The following is a 14,970-nucleotide window of genomic DNA, read 5'->3' as shown; positions in this document are numbered from 1 at the left end:
TTCTGGGTAATGTCTTATATGCACACAAGATAACATGCCTAAGAAATCTTAAAAATTACATTCGTTTTCTAAGACAGGACTTCCACAGCCCTGGGAGCTTTAATTAAAAGCCTGGTAATTCTGACATATATTGATTTTTTTTTTTTTTTAGTTTTACCAACTTAATACTATTTTCCTAAGTATTCTCACAAATTTTTAATACATTTTAGGGTGAAATTGTCCAGATTCTAAACACACCCACATACTTTATTAGCAATTTACAAGAAAAAGAAAAGCAACATTTCCCCTCTGACAGGGCTGGAACCCCAGAGCTGGTCGGTACATCTCTGTACAGGTTCACAAAGGCACTAAGAGGTCCACAAGTCTGTTGAAAAAAGAAAGGATGCCAAGTTGGGAGCTTCTTCAATTTACAGTGACTTGATTTCAAAAATCTAAATAGCAGGGCATGATAGAATGCACCCTTAATCCCACCAAGAGGCCAAGGTAGGAGGATTGCTGTGAGTTTGAGGGCATTCTGAGACTACACAGTAAATTCCAGGTCAGTTTGATCTAGATTGAGATATTGCCTCAAATAAATAAATGAAAATGAAAACTGCGTAAAGTGAACCATAATTGCAGAAATTACTCCACTACCTCAGCTTCGAGGTCAAGAAATGAGGCGTTTGTTTATAAGCAACTGCCTGTAAAGCTGAGCCATGTCTCCCACCCTAAGGGTTTTCTTTTGTTTTGTTTTGGTTTCATTTTTTCAAGGTAGGGTCTCAATCTAGCCCAGGCTGACCTGGAATTCACCACATAGTCTCAGAGTGGCCTTGAACACACAGCAATTGATCCTTCTACCTCTGCCTCCCCAGTGGGAGGAAGAAATGATGGATTATGTATGTGCATGTACTCTCATTTGTAGGGATTTAGTTACATCCTTACTATAAACTTTGTTTCTATTATAGGTTTAGCAGCCAATTATTTCATAAATGTGCAACAACTTTGACTTTTAGAAAGATTAGAAGACGGTTACTTTTCTTAGTTTTGGGTTCTTCCATGTCGTTTTAATAACCATCACCTTATGTATGGAAGGCTCATGAAAGTCTATACTTGTGGCCTTCATTTTTTTTTCTTTTACCCTTTCCAGAATTTTCTGCAGTCTGACATTTATTCTTTCTCACTGCATTGTTACTATGCCACCATTCCTTTACGGACATTGGTTCCCAAATTGTATATACTAACCATCCAGTCTCTAGAATTTATGCTTTCTAAATACATAACTCTATATTAATACCTCTATTATGACATCATTTTTTCTTGCTGACAATGTTTTTCCCCTATTCATGAAAGGTAGTTCCAAGCATGCTGTTCCTACATTTATTTTTTTCAAAGGTTTCATTCAGCCACCCATGAAGACAACACTCCACTTTGACTGGCTAGGTAAAATCGTCCTTTCTAAGAACCTGAACCAAATTTCTAAATGATAGCTAGACACTGACGACATCAAAACACACCTTTATTATCTCCTCTTTGATCGCTTTGCAGCAATAATTTTCACTGTTCCCTCTAATTTAGTGGTTTTAACATACTATTACCACTGCTTGGATGAGATAGTATATACATTTGGCAGGTAGGGTTTGGGGTGTGGTGAATGTGAGTCAGCCTGGGCCAGCTTGAACTATAAATGAGATCCTGTCTCAAAACAGACAGCAATCAATCAAGACTAGCCATGTAATATGTGAACACTTCTGCTTCATTAGCCAGTATATTCCATTGAATTCTCCAAAATGGACCTTTTTCCTTGAATATATCTCTTTTCCTTTTCCACTATCACTTTTCCCCACCCTTACCACTTGTATATGTTCTAGTCACTGTCTGTTTTATGTTCTCTCTCAATTTTTCCATTAAAATATACTTTTCTTTTGTTACTTCCTTAAAAATTCTATTCATCATTTCAAAATGCAAGCCAAATACCATGCTTTGGTAAGGCTTTTGTTAGCACCCTCCTTTACTCCTACCTTTCTTTTGCTGATCAGAAATCTTTCCTTCTCTGAGGTTATTCAATTCTATGCATTTCTAGTTTAAAAACAAACAAAAAACACTACATTCTAGTAGCATTTGTTTCTTCCATTATGCCCTAAATATCTTGCAGCTAAAGTTCACATGATACTTTTATTTTTAGTATCTACTTATAACATTATCATTATGCTTTGTTAATGCTTAAATTGGGGAGATAATAGTCTTTAAGGAAAAAAAAAAAAAAAAAAACATTTTTTCCACTCCCAAATTTTGGCTTACTTGTGAGTTAGGCCTAGGCATAGTAACATGGGTATAGCTATTGCTATAAATCTAATGTGCAGATACAGAATCCTTGACCTTAAGGCTATAAGTTTGCTAGTCACTGACCTCTAAATTCTCCAGTTCACTGAACTCAGTCTAAGGAAGGTCTCATGTCTCAGTTGGCTGCTAAAGTTTGTTTGCTACCAGTCTGATTTGGAGAAGGGAGCCTGAATGGGCTTAGTTACCTGTATCTGATTTGTTAGTGTGGATGAAAGAGGTTCCTTGAATGATTTTTGAATGATTTTTTTCCACCTAGAAACAAGAGGCCTAGCTGAAAATCAGGAACTCCACAAGGCATGGTGGCACATGACTTTAATCCTAGCACTCAAGAGACAGAGGTAGGAGGATCAAGGCTATCCTGAGTTTATGTAGTAAATTCCAGGTCCGGTTTGCCTAGAGTAAAACCCTACGTCAAAAATCAGGAATGGAGAGATGGCTTAGCAGTTAAGGCACATGCCTGGGAAGCCTAAGGACCCAAGTCCAGTTTTCCAGGTCGCACGTAAGCCAGATGCACTTGGTGGCACATGCATCCAGAAGTCCTTTACAGTGGCAAGAGGCCCTGGCATGCCCATTCTTTCTGTCTTTTTCTCCCTCTCTCTGTCTCTAATAAATAAATAAAAATTAAAAAAAAAAAACAAAACAAAAAGGAACCTAAGTTGAATTGAAATAATCACAAATCTTATTTTGAATTATGAATACAGTTATTAATTTAAATAAGTTAAAGTCAGTTTAAAACAATAATCATTGAAGGACTAATATGAAAAATGAGAATGTACAATGAAAATATGTGCTTGTATAAAATGTCATCTTATTTGATTTCAGGATGTTAGGGCAATCTGGTTGTGACATTGCTCAGTCCACTAACCACCAGCATTGATTTGGCTGATCTGACTGGCTAGGCATGCTTCCCCTTCCTCCCTCACTACTCCATGTGCATCCCTCCCAAAGCTGCACTCTGGGTCAAAGAGAATAACCTTTGCTCCATAGAGAAGAACAATAATTCTTCAGTCAAGAGTGTATGAGTAGCTGTGCTACCCTGCCAGGACCTCTAGACAAGCCCTTATTTGGTTTTAGTTTCTATTATACTATTTGACTAGTCTTTCTGATTAATATGATTTATAAAATGACCTATATATTTGAAAAATATCCTCATAATATACTTAGTTGAATTCTAAGAACATGCTAATAAATTATAAATTATGTGTATATATGCAAGTATGTGAATTAAGTACACATTTATTCATGAAGATATACTTTTAATTTTACCAGTGCTAGAGAACAAAACCACAATTTAATGGTAAAGAATTCTGACAAAGGCCTGTTAATTACTTTATATCACATTAATGAGTCTCTTTATGTGTATTGTTGGTGTTAATTTCTTACTTTAGGTTATGTTTGTTTCTTTCATTGATGAAAGAAGTTCTAATAATTTACTTTTAGATGAGCTTTATCTTTAAAATTTTCTGTTAATCTATATTTGCAAAAGTTTCTTCAGTTCTTTAAATAGTTGTGCTTAATTTCAAGATTTATAACAGAATTTATTTTTCTAACAACCAACAAAAGTTTCTTTTATTAAACTACCTTGAGTTTCAGACTATGTGTAGCCACAATATTTTTTTAATCTAGTTGAACATTTTTGAAGAAATATATCATTGAACAAATCAGGCTTATAAAATTTTAATGTTTTAGACACAAATTTACAGCAAGAAATATTTTCTAAATGGTAGATCTCTTATATTCATCAAAGGACTGAAATTCTTAGTACTTTTTGATTTTTCTAGTTATTTTTTCTAATAAGAAGTACTATTAATTTACTGAAATGTCTTAATTTCAGTCCTTTTGTGTGATAGTAAAAAGTTTCATACATTTTGAAAGTATGAAAAACATGCTAGCACATTTAAAACAATTTATGGTATCTTCTTTTTACTGTCTCTTAAATAATTTAAAGTAGCCAGGTGTGGTGGCACACACCTTTAATCCCAGCACTCGAGAGGTAGGAGGATCACCATGAGTTCAAGGCCACCCTGAGACCTCATAGTTAATTCCAGTTCAGCCTGGACTACAGTGAGACCCTACCTCAAAAAACAATAATAATAATAATAATAATAATAATAATAATAATAATTTAAAGTATTTATTCACAAAATATATGTTTCTATATTAGTGAATTTAGGACACCTTGTAGTAAAGTACTGATATTTTACTGAAAACACAAAAAATATAACTAGATTGACTTAATAAAATAAATCAAGAAAGGGCTGAATTAATTAAATATTCTATTTAAAATATTTTAACATGGCCTTCCATAGTAGCCTATAATATAAAATAGATATTGCAGTTAATTTCTCAATGCCTGGAGTAGGAGAGAGAAGTGTAAAAGCATCTTAATTTCAGTCCTTTTGTGTAATAGTAAAAAAAAGTTTCATATATGTTGAAAATATGAACAACATGCTGGTATACTTAAAACTTGTAAATTCATGACATTAAAACATAGGTGGCACTTTTAGGGCCAAATTTTGGTAAGGATTGATACTGCTGTCATCACACCCACTACAAGTGGGAACAAAGATATTTGTAATGATGACACATATCAGCATACTCAAAAGGACTCTGAGTGTAAATGCATGTTATACTGAATGTTTTTAAAACTTGCTTTTGAATAGTTTGTGTTTACAGTTGCTTATTTCTCAGTGTATTTCCATCTTTAAGGCTTTTCACTGCATGTACCATAATGATGGTGGTTTTTTTTTTATTTTTACATTTATGTTTAGTCAAACACAAGGACTGGAATTTTGTCTCAGGAAGCAAGGTTACTCATAATCTTTTCCAGTGAAAATTATTACATTAGAGAAGCTATTAACTATGTTTTAAAATATCATTAGAAATTTTAATAAAACTGAGTGTAACAATATAAAAATGGTATTATGGGTGTTTTTCAGATATCTTAAAGATGTTCAGAGTCTGGAGAGATAATTTAGTTGGTAAAATGCTTGCTTTGAAAGCATGAGGACATAAGATTGTTCACCAGGGCTCACGTAAAAGTCAGCCCTTGGCTGCAGATGCACAGATAGTCAGATTTCTGGGTCGCCCTGGCTAGTCTCAAAAGCAAACAAACAAACAAAAAGGATGGGAGGTGACTTCACATACATATACACAAGCATTCTTGTATATACACAAATACCTGCACATATGTGAGCACATATGCACACACACACACAAACACACACACACACACTGCTCTAACATTTGTTTATCTATAGCATGAAGCTAGTGCATTGCAAGGGAACACTTTCAAATGTGCTGATTGGGTAGACTAACCTTTTAAATAGTTTCAAGTGGGTGCATAATTTTTTTAAAATAATGTTTGAAATTTAATAAACATGCAATAAATTTGTAAGTGCCACACAGTTTTCTCTTTTGTTCATGTCTTGATATTATACCTCCACAGAGCCCAACTTGAATAATGCCAGGTTGGTTCATATAAATCAGACTCAATGAAAGCTTCTAGGGAGCTCTCAGGACTGTTTTATTTGCTGACCTCAGATTTTCCTAATCATATTGACAATCTTTCTGCTTCTTTGATCAGATGGTCAAATAAATCCAGTAATCTAATTTTTAATGGCAAGAATTATTATTTCTCATAATGGAAATGTCAATCCTCATTTCTTCTGGATAATTATAAAGTCTTATACCTAAATGAGTCCTTTCATACATATAAGGGATTTAATATTTAGAGAAATTTTCATGCTATAAATTTGTGTCTAAAACATTAAAATTTTAAAAGCCTGACTTGTTCAATGATTTATTTCCTCTAAAATTTTCTACTAGTTTTAAAAATATATATTGTGGTTATACATAATAATGAAACTCAAGGTAGTTTAATAAAAGAAACTTGTGTGGCTGTTGTATAAAAGAAATGCTGTTATAAATCTTGAAATTAAGCACAACTGCTTAAAGAACTGGAGAAACTTTTGCAAATATAGATTGACAGAAATTTTCAAACATAATGCCAATTTTCCATTTCTTTTATCAATATTTTCCACTTTAATTCATTGGTAATTGGCACTGCAGTTTTCTACAAAAGAAAAAAATGAACTTGTCAAAGTGTCCGTGGGAGATTTCTTATTATAACAACATACTTTATCTTACACGTAACTGTCACAAGCTTTGTATTAACTTCACAAACTTCATGTTACCACTAGTTATTTCAAGACCTGATAATCAGTTAAGTATTGGAGGTATTTAAACTTATTCTATTCATTCATGAGGAAGATTCTTAAAGACACATCCTTCACACTTAGTTATGTTCATACTTATGTATATAGACTTGCATACACACAAGTATATTCTTAAAAGTAAGCTTAATGGACATATTCTAAACCTCTTCCCATATATTTTTCTCTTTACCTACTTTTAAGGTTACAGATATACTTATCTATGTTTGTAGAAGTGAAGATGAGCTTGCAGAATGAGGAATTACGATTTTGCCTTTTGGGGCATTCTTCCAGTCCTTTTGTTTCATATATCATTTTATTTTGGAAGTTACTAAATGTCCTGTTTTTTCCTGTCTTGTTCACTGGGCAAACAGGGGTAGATGGTCCCCCTCCCTAGATAGGAGACGACCTCCTAGCCCCAGGATTCAAATCCAGCATGCATCTCCGGAGAATGACAGGTACTAGTCACTTCCTCAAAGACAAGTGGCTTCTCGAGGTGCGCAGGCCACCAAGTGAAGGATATGAAGGGCAATGTTAGTATTGACATGTTTCATTTCAGGAGCCAGAGCCAAGCCAGACATATTGTGATTCCTTCAGCAGCTGATCCAAGTCTGATAGAAACGCCTCAGAATATTTACAGAACTAAGCAAAACATAGAAAGTAGAATGCTTTAAATGCAGTTAAGGGAGCACTCAGTGAGATCTGTACTGATATGAAATAATTTCAGTGACTGGAATTCCTAAAAGCATTTATGCATTATAAATATCTACATGGCGATAAACACAGATTTTCTAATGATTCAGAAAATTAAAATATGTCACAATGTCTACTCTTGGTTATATTGGTTGATAGTTTAATCTAGTTTTGTTTTGTTATGTTTAAGTTTGATAATAATGGAAATTAGGACTATAGATTTATTTATAACATGGCATAAAATAGACTCTTGTTCTTGTACTTTTTATATATTGTGATTTTAAACAAACCATTGTTGAAAACGAAGGGCAGTCTAAAAGGTAGGTTTTTAAAAACCAGCATCATTGCTTAGAATTCACTCCATTCTGACCTGTGAGAAGTGTCAGTAATGTGGACCTACCATGCATCGGTTGTTCTCCATTCTCCATGTTCCTGTTTAATGGTGCTTATTATATACACAGTTTTTATCTTTAAATACATTTTCTGAATGATTGAAATAGGGTTTTGTGATATCGGAAATGTTTCTCTTCAACTGAATTTCATTGTACACATTTGTGCTACTTGTTAGATAAGGAAATGGGAATATCTAAAATGCAACTAGTAATGCAATCACCAGATACATGCTCATACAGGTGCTTTTATGTTAACTGCATATGTGAGTAAAGAAGTAATTAATGCCTCAGTGAAGCATTAATATTCATTGTTTTATGCATCTTTACCTGATTCAAGTACCTTCACAATTTCAACTTGGTAGAACACCTCAACACTGTAAGAAAATTTAGTATTTGACAAATATTAGGGGCTATTAACCCCTTTTGCCTCCTCATTGGCAAGAGCACTCTGTAACTTTTTTTCTTTTCCTTTTCTAAATTTAATAAGGTCTTTCTAAACCTTAAAAAATATTAGCAAAGTCCACAAACTAATGTTTAATGCAAGTTCAGGATATTTTAGAGTGTTTTAATTCCTAACTTACTTGCCTCAATGCAACTTATATTTACTTGTTTGAAATTTAAAATGGCTTTCCTATGAATTTTTAGAATAGAATTTGTTGAATTAGAAAAGGATGATAAAATCTCTGATCTAAAATTAAGTTGTGAGGAGTCATATGAAATGATATAATTATATAACCTAAATAAAATCACAGATCCACACTACTACTCGTTCATTCAATAAATACTTACTTTGCCTTGACTTTATATGATACCACAAAGATTATGTGTAGTATTACAATGAATGTGTACAATACTCTGGTGGAACAAGTCAGGACAATGATGAAGAAATGCAAGGTGCTGGCATAGAATTTCCCTTTAGGAAAGATAAGCAATTGAACTTATTCCAAAACATGACAGTTATTTAGTCTAACATAATGGCTGACCATTCACAATTAATTATAATGCATTTGCAATGAAATTAAATGTGATTAACTTGACCCTTATAATTGTAGCTTCTTAACATACATGAGATGTGATGAGTTTCAGTTAATGACATGTGAATTAATTGTACTGAGTCCCTAAGTTTTGCATAATCATATGTGTGTGAAAATGCAATAATAAGCATTAGGAATATAAATGAAGTTATAAGATTATTAAAAGGAACATAGTTATTTATTTCTAATTAATTTGTATATATGGCTATAAAAATTACTGAATGAGGCTGGAGAGGTGGCTTAGTGGTTAAGGTGTATGCCTATGAAGCCTAAAGACCCAGGTATCATTCTACAGATCCCATGTAAGCCAGATGCACATGGTGGTGCATGCCTCTGTAGTTCATTTGCAGTGGCTAGAGGCCCTGGTATGTCCATTCTCACTCACTCTCTATCTCTCTCTCTTCCTCTCTCTGTCTCTAGTAAGTAAATAAAAATAAATCTTAAAAATGACAAAAAATGAATGAATGGCTTAATATTCTGATTTATTCCTTTGGAGAATAGAAAATCATTTATGATAAGCTTTTATTAAGCTACAAGAATAATGCATACTCATAAAAATGAGAGGAGTGACTTTCAACTGATGGTAAAATTTTAAATATTTATATCAACCACTTGACAAAATTTAATGAACACATGCTGCCTCTTACCAAATTTATTTCCTCATTCAGAAGGCCCTACTTATGTGCATTGATCTTGGCATTGCATTTGAGTACAATGAATAACAGAGATTGAGGCATTAATTTCTCATTTCCCATAACTGTAGTAAAAATACTGTAAAAGCAGAAGCAACTTTTCCAATGAGGACTTGGTCTTCTCATATCAGAATATATTAAAATTGTGGGGATAACACTGAAATACAAAAAAAAAAGTTGTTGCTAAAGAGAATGTTCTAGGAATCTCAAATAAGTCAGAAAACAGTTAGTTGTTCTCTCATTTCCCTTAGACAAACAAGTGCAAAAACATTCCCATGCCACATTTACTGAACCCTTTCTTCACAGTTCAGTATTAACAGGAAGCATTCTTGGTACTTTCTCAGGTGATGCCATAGACTGTTTTTTTTTTTTTTTTTTTTGAAATAACATGCAGATGCATTTGTCTATATCTAAGAATATCTTTTGTAGCTTTTAGGATTTTTGCTTTGTTTTTCAATGTAGGGTCTCTCTGTAGCCCAGGCTGACATGAAATTCACTATGTAGTCTTAGGGTGGCCTCGAACTCAGTGATCCTCCTACCTTGGTCTCCAGAGTGCTGGCATTAAAGGCATGCGTGACCACACCTAGAAGTTGTAGTATTTTTAAGAACTATAATTAAAATACATACTTTGGATCCCTACGGAATGTTTCTTACTTTAAAATTGTGGGACCTTTGTTACAGTTTTAGTGACAATGATAAGGCTTTAAAACTAATCGTTCTAATAATAACAAAACAGATGATAGTGCCTCTGCTTTAGTAAAATGTGACTGTTATATCACTGGCATGATACAATTTTATAATTTATGAGATGGATCAACTTACCTCTTGAAATTAAACAGAATTGTGACTACCGCTTAAGGGACAAAAACCATATTAATATACCCACAAAATATCAGGTTCTGAATTTCTGTGTACAATTTAATTATTCATTCATTTATATATACATATATATGGGTAAACCTATTATTATTACTTAATTCGGCTTTACATTATTATGGTGAATGCTTTATTCAAGCCAATGCTTGCTTTTACCACATACCCTCTGAGGTGTATTTTAACAGGAAAAGCTTCTGGTTCGAATATCTATATTATGAATCCTATTTTAAGGGTGGGTGACTCAACTACCAAACATATATATTGGTTTTTTGAGGTAGGGTTTCAGTGCAGCTCAGGCTTGTTCAAATAACCCTATTTTCCAAAACTTTCTCACATGAATTCACCAGGTTTATGGTTGATTCTTGTATATTTATGCTAAAGCAGCTCTTCTTTTAATAATGACATAATTTATATAGTTTCACATGCCTGTCAGTTAGTGGCATCTAATTGTCTACAAGAAGGCTTCCCCTGTTGTATCCAGGAGATAGATTTAATTTAACGCAATCTTCTGCACTGAAAACATTTACAGAATCAGCAAAGCATCCACATTTTTCATATGCAGTTCATGTTTGTTGCAACATACATACAGATAGCATAGAAACACTTAGCAGTGAAGGATGCTATTTGTCAATTATTTTATGTTCCGCCTACTATGTGTTCATCAAAAATGTTCATTTCAATTAATGAAATATGGCTAAATACTATTTAAAATCATCTGTTTAATGGCTATATTTATTTATATATAAAAAAAACTAAAGATTAAATCAACTTCATTTAAATCATTTTACTGCATATGTCCATCATTTTGTTTGATCCTATTTAAATTTATTTTTACCACACTTTTGAGGAAATTTGGTGGTAGAGATTTATATTCCATACTAAGACATCATAAGGCATATTGGAACTCAACCCACTTATTCAGAAATATATTTATTGTGATAACAGTGTTCTAAAATTAAAAGACAATGAGTTCTATTTGTGTTATCTTTCTTCCTAAAGCACAACATAGTATTTTGGAATTTCTAATAGAATAATCTTAACTAACATTACTACTTTAATGTATGCTGTAATAGATTTGTAATGGGTTCAGAAACTATCTTCAGGGGATTGCTCGAATTAAAATTAGTTGTGGAAGAGAAACTGAGAAAGTGATTTTAATAACTGCCTATCTTAATATTTTAATTAAACTTTGATACTTAAATTGATGAAAAGAAGGAATAATACTAATAAATGGAACTTGAAAATAAGTTAGTTTTAAGAAGAGACATCCTAGTATTTTGGTTATTATCATTGCTTTTGTTCCATTAAAAAATAACATTGTATATTTGACATTTGGATTGCCTTTATAGGTTTAAATAACTTCCTCTGTGCCCTATGATTATTGTAGGATTTTGTATTATAGGGTTAGTATGCAGCCACAATTCTGTAGTTATTAACCTTTGAAATATAGAAAATAAGTTAGATTTAGATTATATATATATGAATATATTATTATTAAATAGTTTTGGACTCAGTTAATACAGTCAGGTTGGTACCATTATTAGGCTCAACCATGTACTAACCCCCTTCCCCTGGCCCCTCATTGTTGAGGTATATGGGTCATGCATTGTGGAGTTAGCCCACAGTTATGAGTACGAGAAATGTCTCTGCATATCATGACCCAACATGTGGCTCTGACATTCTTTCTGCCCTCTCTTCTGCAAGATTTCCCTGAGCCGTGTTGGGTTCATTTTGGTCTGCTTCAGTGATGAGGTATTGCAGGTCTCTGAGTCTCTGGATATCTGATTTGGTAGGAGTTGATTTTCCTTTGTGTTGATCTCCTTCACCCTTGTGCTGGTGCCCGTTTCACTAAGAGAACAGCACACTTGCTTGTTTGGTCCATTGTTCTTAGTTTCAGCGAGGGCCCTGTTGAGGTATGATGGCATGGTTCCCTCCTTAGGATCTGCATCTATCTGAAAAAGAGAAGCAGATTCTCTAACGGAGAGTAAAGTTAGCACCAGACAAATGGGATAATCCTTATTTTTTAATAGAGAATTTAATAGGTGTAGGCCTGCTTGTAGCCCTCGATTGGTGGCTGCTTGATAATGGAGGGTGGTCTCATGTTTGGATATGGTTCTGACTTATTTCCCAGCTCCAGCTATGGGTGCCCTACCACGGAGAGGATCAGTTAGCCAAATCAAGAACATTTGGTTTGCCACCATGGCACTGTGTCACTATGGCACTTTGTTGAGCATCACAACAGTTTTTTTGCTGCTAAGTAGGTTAGACCATGCAAGAATATCACCCTTTATTTTGATTGGTTACATCACGTGACATAATGCAAGGAAAGAGACCATACAAGGACCAATAAAGACTCATCAGTACTAGACATTGTTTCCATTATTGACATCATTATTGTCCCCACTATCAAAACCAGTCTTTTGAGGGAATCCAGTCAATTTGAGGAGGTGAGAAGAGGAAGAAGAGTTGAATTTCACAAAGTTAACAATCTCAATTCAGTTTAGGAAAGAAAATCAGGCAAGTTCTACAAGGTGTCTATAACACTCATGTTGTGCAGAGAAAGGAAGTGTGCATGAAGGCTCACCACGTCCTTCATTGTGTTGTGCTCCTCAAACTAATCAGATGCACATCTGCCATAGGGCTTCCTCAAGTATGGTCCACTTTGACTGGGGTAGAAAATATACGTGTAAATCTGCTTCTCTTTTTCAGATAGATGTAGATCCTGAGGAGAGAGCCACCCCATCATACCTCAAAAGGGCCCTGGCTGAAACTAAGGAAAATTCACATTGAGTTTTGATAACATGCCACCTTGTCAGTGATCCTTTGCTGACCACCCTAGATACAATTGAAGTCTGACCAGGCCTGAACCCCCACCCCTACCTCACACTTGTGTCCTGTTTTTCCTTGTTTCTTTTTTTCCTTTTGAAATTTATTCCCTTTTCCCATTCCACACAGTGTGCTAGATGAGGTCATTTGTGTTGTTGAACTTGTGTCTTGTCACAGGCAAAACAGAAATTGTTTAAAGACAGAGATTTTATCTGTCTAGTTCACTGACATATTCCAGACATAGAAAACATCCTCACTCATAAACAAACTTGTTCACCAAGTACGTGCTGCATGAATGAAGGACTGTGGGAACATAAAATCCTAATGGCAATGAATTCTGTAACTCTTTCTGAAACCCTATTCTCATCTGCTTTCCTTCATCTGTTCTCACTGGCTTTTTATATCTGTTGTCCTCCTGGGATGTTGTCCTGTGCACTGTTGGACCCAGTCATAAATTACCTATAAGTAAGACATGGTTTTTACTTTGAACTCATGACCTGCAGTGCTGATTTTCCTACATGTCTCCTCTCTTCCTTCAATTCATTCTGTGCTTTAAGTTCCCTTCCCTGTGCTACAGGAACAAGTTTCCCTCCCCAACCATCATAGCAAACTTCTCTCATGGATTCAGAATGCACTTTGTATGTCTCTACTCTTCAACATCCCAAGATATCCTCTGCTGACAATATGATCAGGAAAATAAACATTTTATCTTACCTTACAATCATCAGAAGAGCCATCTGTCTGACTTCTCATGCATGCACTAGATTTCATAATTTAATCACTTCTTGTGCAAGGATACCATTACAGGACGTATGTCAAAATTTACCTCCTGTGCTCCTTTCTGGGACTATATGTAGTAGAAAAAGGTAAGGAACCAGACTTATGTTCTTATTTTTTTTTTTTTAATTTCTGATGTAGTATTCTGGCCCTAAGCCTGTTTCTTTCCCTGTGCCAAACAGAGATGACTCCTTCTTACAGGGCTCACAGATTTTTTTTTTTTTTAAGTCAGTAACTACCTCCTTATGACTTATACAGTTTACAAGTATCCAAGATCTTCTTTTGCAACTAGAAAGGGAACATGGTGAGATAAGACTCCCTCCCCTATTTTATTCAATTTTTCATATCACACATCTGATGTCAGAGTAATAAGCCACTGCCAAACACACAGCTGGTATCCTGCTTTAGTTGAGGAAGGTGGGATGCACAGTTCCTGTCAAAAGAAAAGGGAAAGGATTAAATGAGTAGCCACAGATATTTGTACATCTGTACAAGCAGACTTAGTATTTTGACTCATGTTTCTAGTGTCTGGTAGGGCATCCATAACACTTTACTCTTAATTAAAATATTAGACTCAAAACTGATTGGATGGATATTGGGAAATGAAATATGCATAAGTTGTAGATAATCACTAAGAAATAAAAAGTAAATGTTCTTGTGGCTTCTCTGTTTAAAGTTAAGAGTTATTACTCAATAATATTTTATATTGCTTATATAAAATCTGTAGTATTCCTATAAGTAAGTGTGTGAGATGATGGATATATGAACCTAGTCAACTGTGTAACCATTTGACTATATACATGTATGTATCTTGTAGTTATCATATATTTTATATAAATATACACATAGTACTCAGGCTTTTTCAGCTAACTATGCATATATAACATGCCTTAAAGAAACATTCTCTCTTTCTGTGAAGAGCATTTTTAGGAGAAAACGATTTTAAATATTTATTCTGAATGTGTACTTTTTAAAATAAAATTTTAGACTTTAAATGCTTTAAGAGTTTCTACACAATTATCAATACATAATGGCTATAATTTAAAAGGCAATGTTAATTGTTGACTTAATTGCTGTCACTTCTGTGGACATCTTTCACTATGGCATTTTTTCTTCTCTTCATACCTTGAGGTTGGAAAAACAAATA

General features: G+C 34.0%; 1 protein-coding gene across 38 annotated transcripts in view; it reads left to right on the top strand.

Moving 5' to 3' along the window:
- Rims1 (regulating synaptic membrane exocytosis 1) overlaps positions 1-14,970 on the top strand; it is a 486,577-nt gene that overhangs the window by 359,892 nt on the left and 111,715 nt on the right. For 15 of the 38 annotated variants that reach the window (XM_045157129.1, XM_045157099.1, XM_045157128.1 and 12 more), the window contains one exon: positions 6,908-6,991. The exons of the other annotated variants lie outside the window; for them this stretch is intronic. In XM_045157129.1, coding sequence (XP_045013064.1) covers positions 6,908-6,991 — 84 coding nt within the window. The remainder of the gene's footprint in view (positions 1-6,907; positions 6,992-14,970) is intronic. 38 annotated transcript variants of the gene reach the window in all.

Source organism: Jaculus jaculus, chromosome 8 (assembly GCF_020740685.1).
Source record: "Jaculus jaculus isolate mJacJac1 chromosome 8, mJacJac1.mat.Y.cur, whole genome shotgun sequence".
NCBI lineage: Eukaryota > Metazoa > Chordata > Mammalia > Rodentia > Dipodidae > Jaculus > Jaculus jaculus.
The sequence above is the reverse complement of the archived record's forward strand: the minus strand, read 5'-3'. Positions and strand labels throughout refer to the sequence as shown.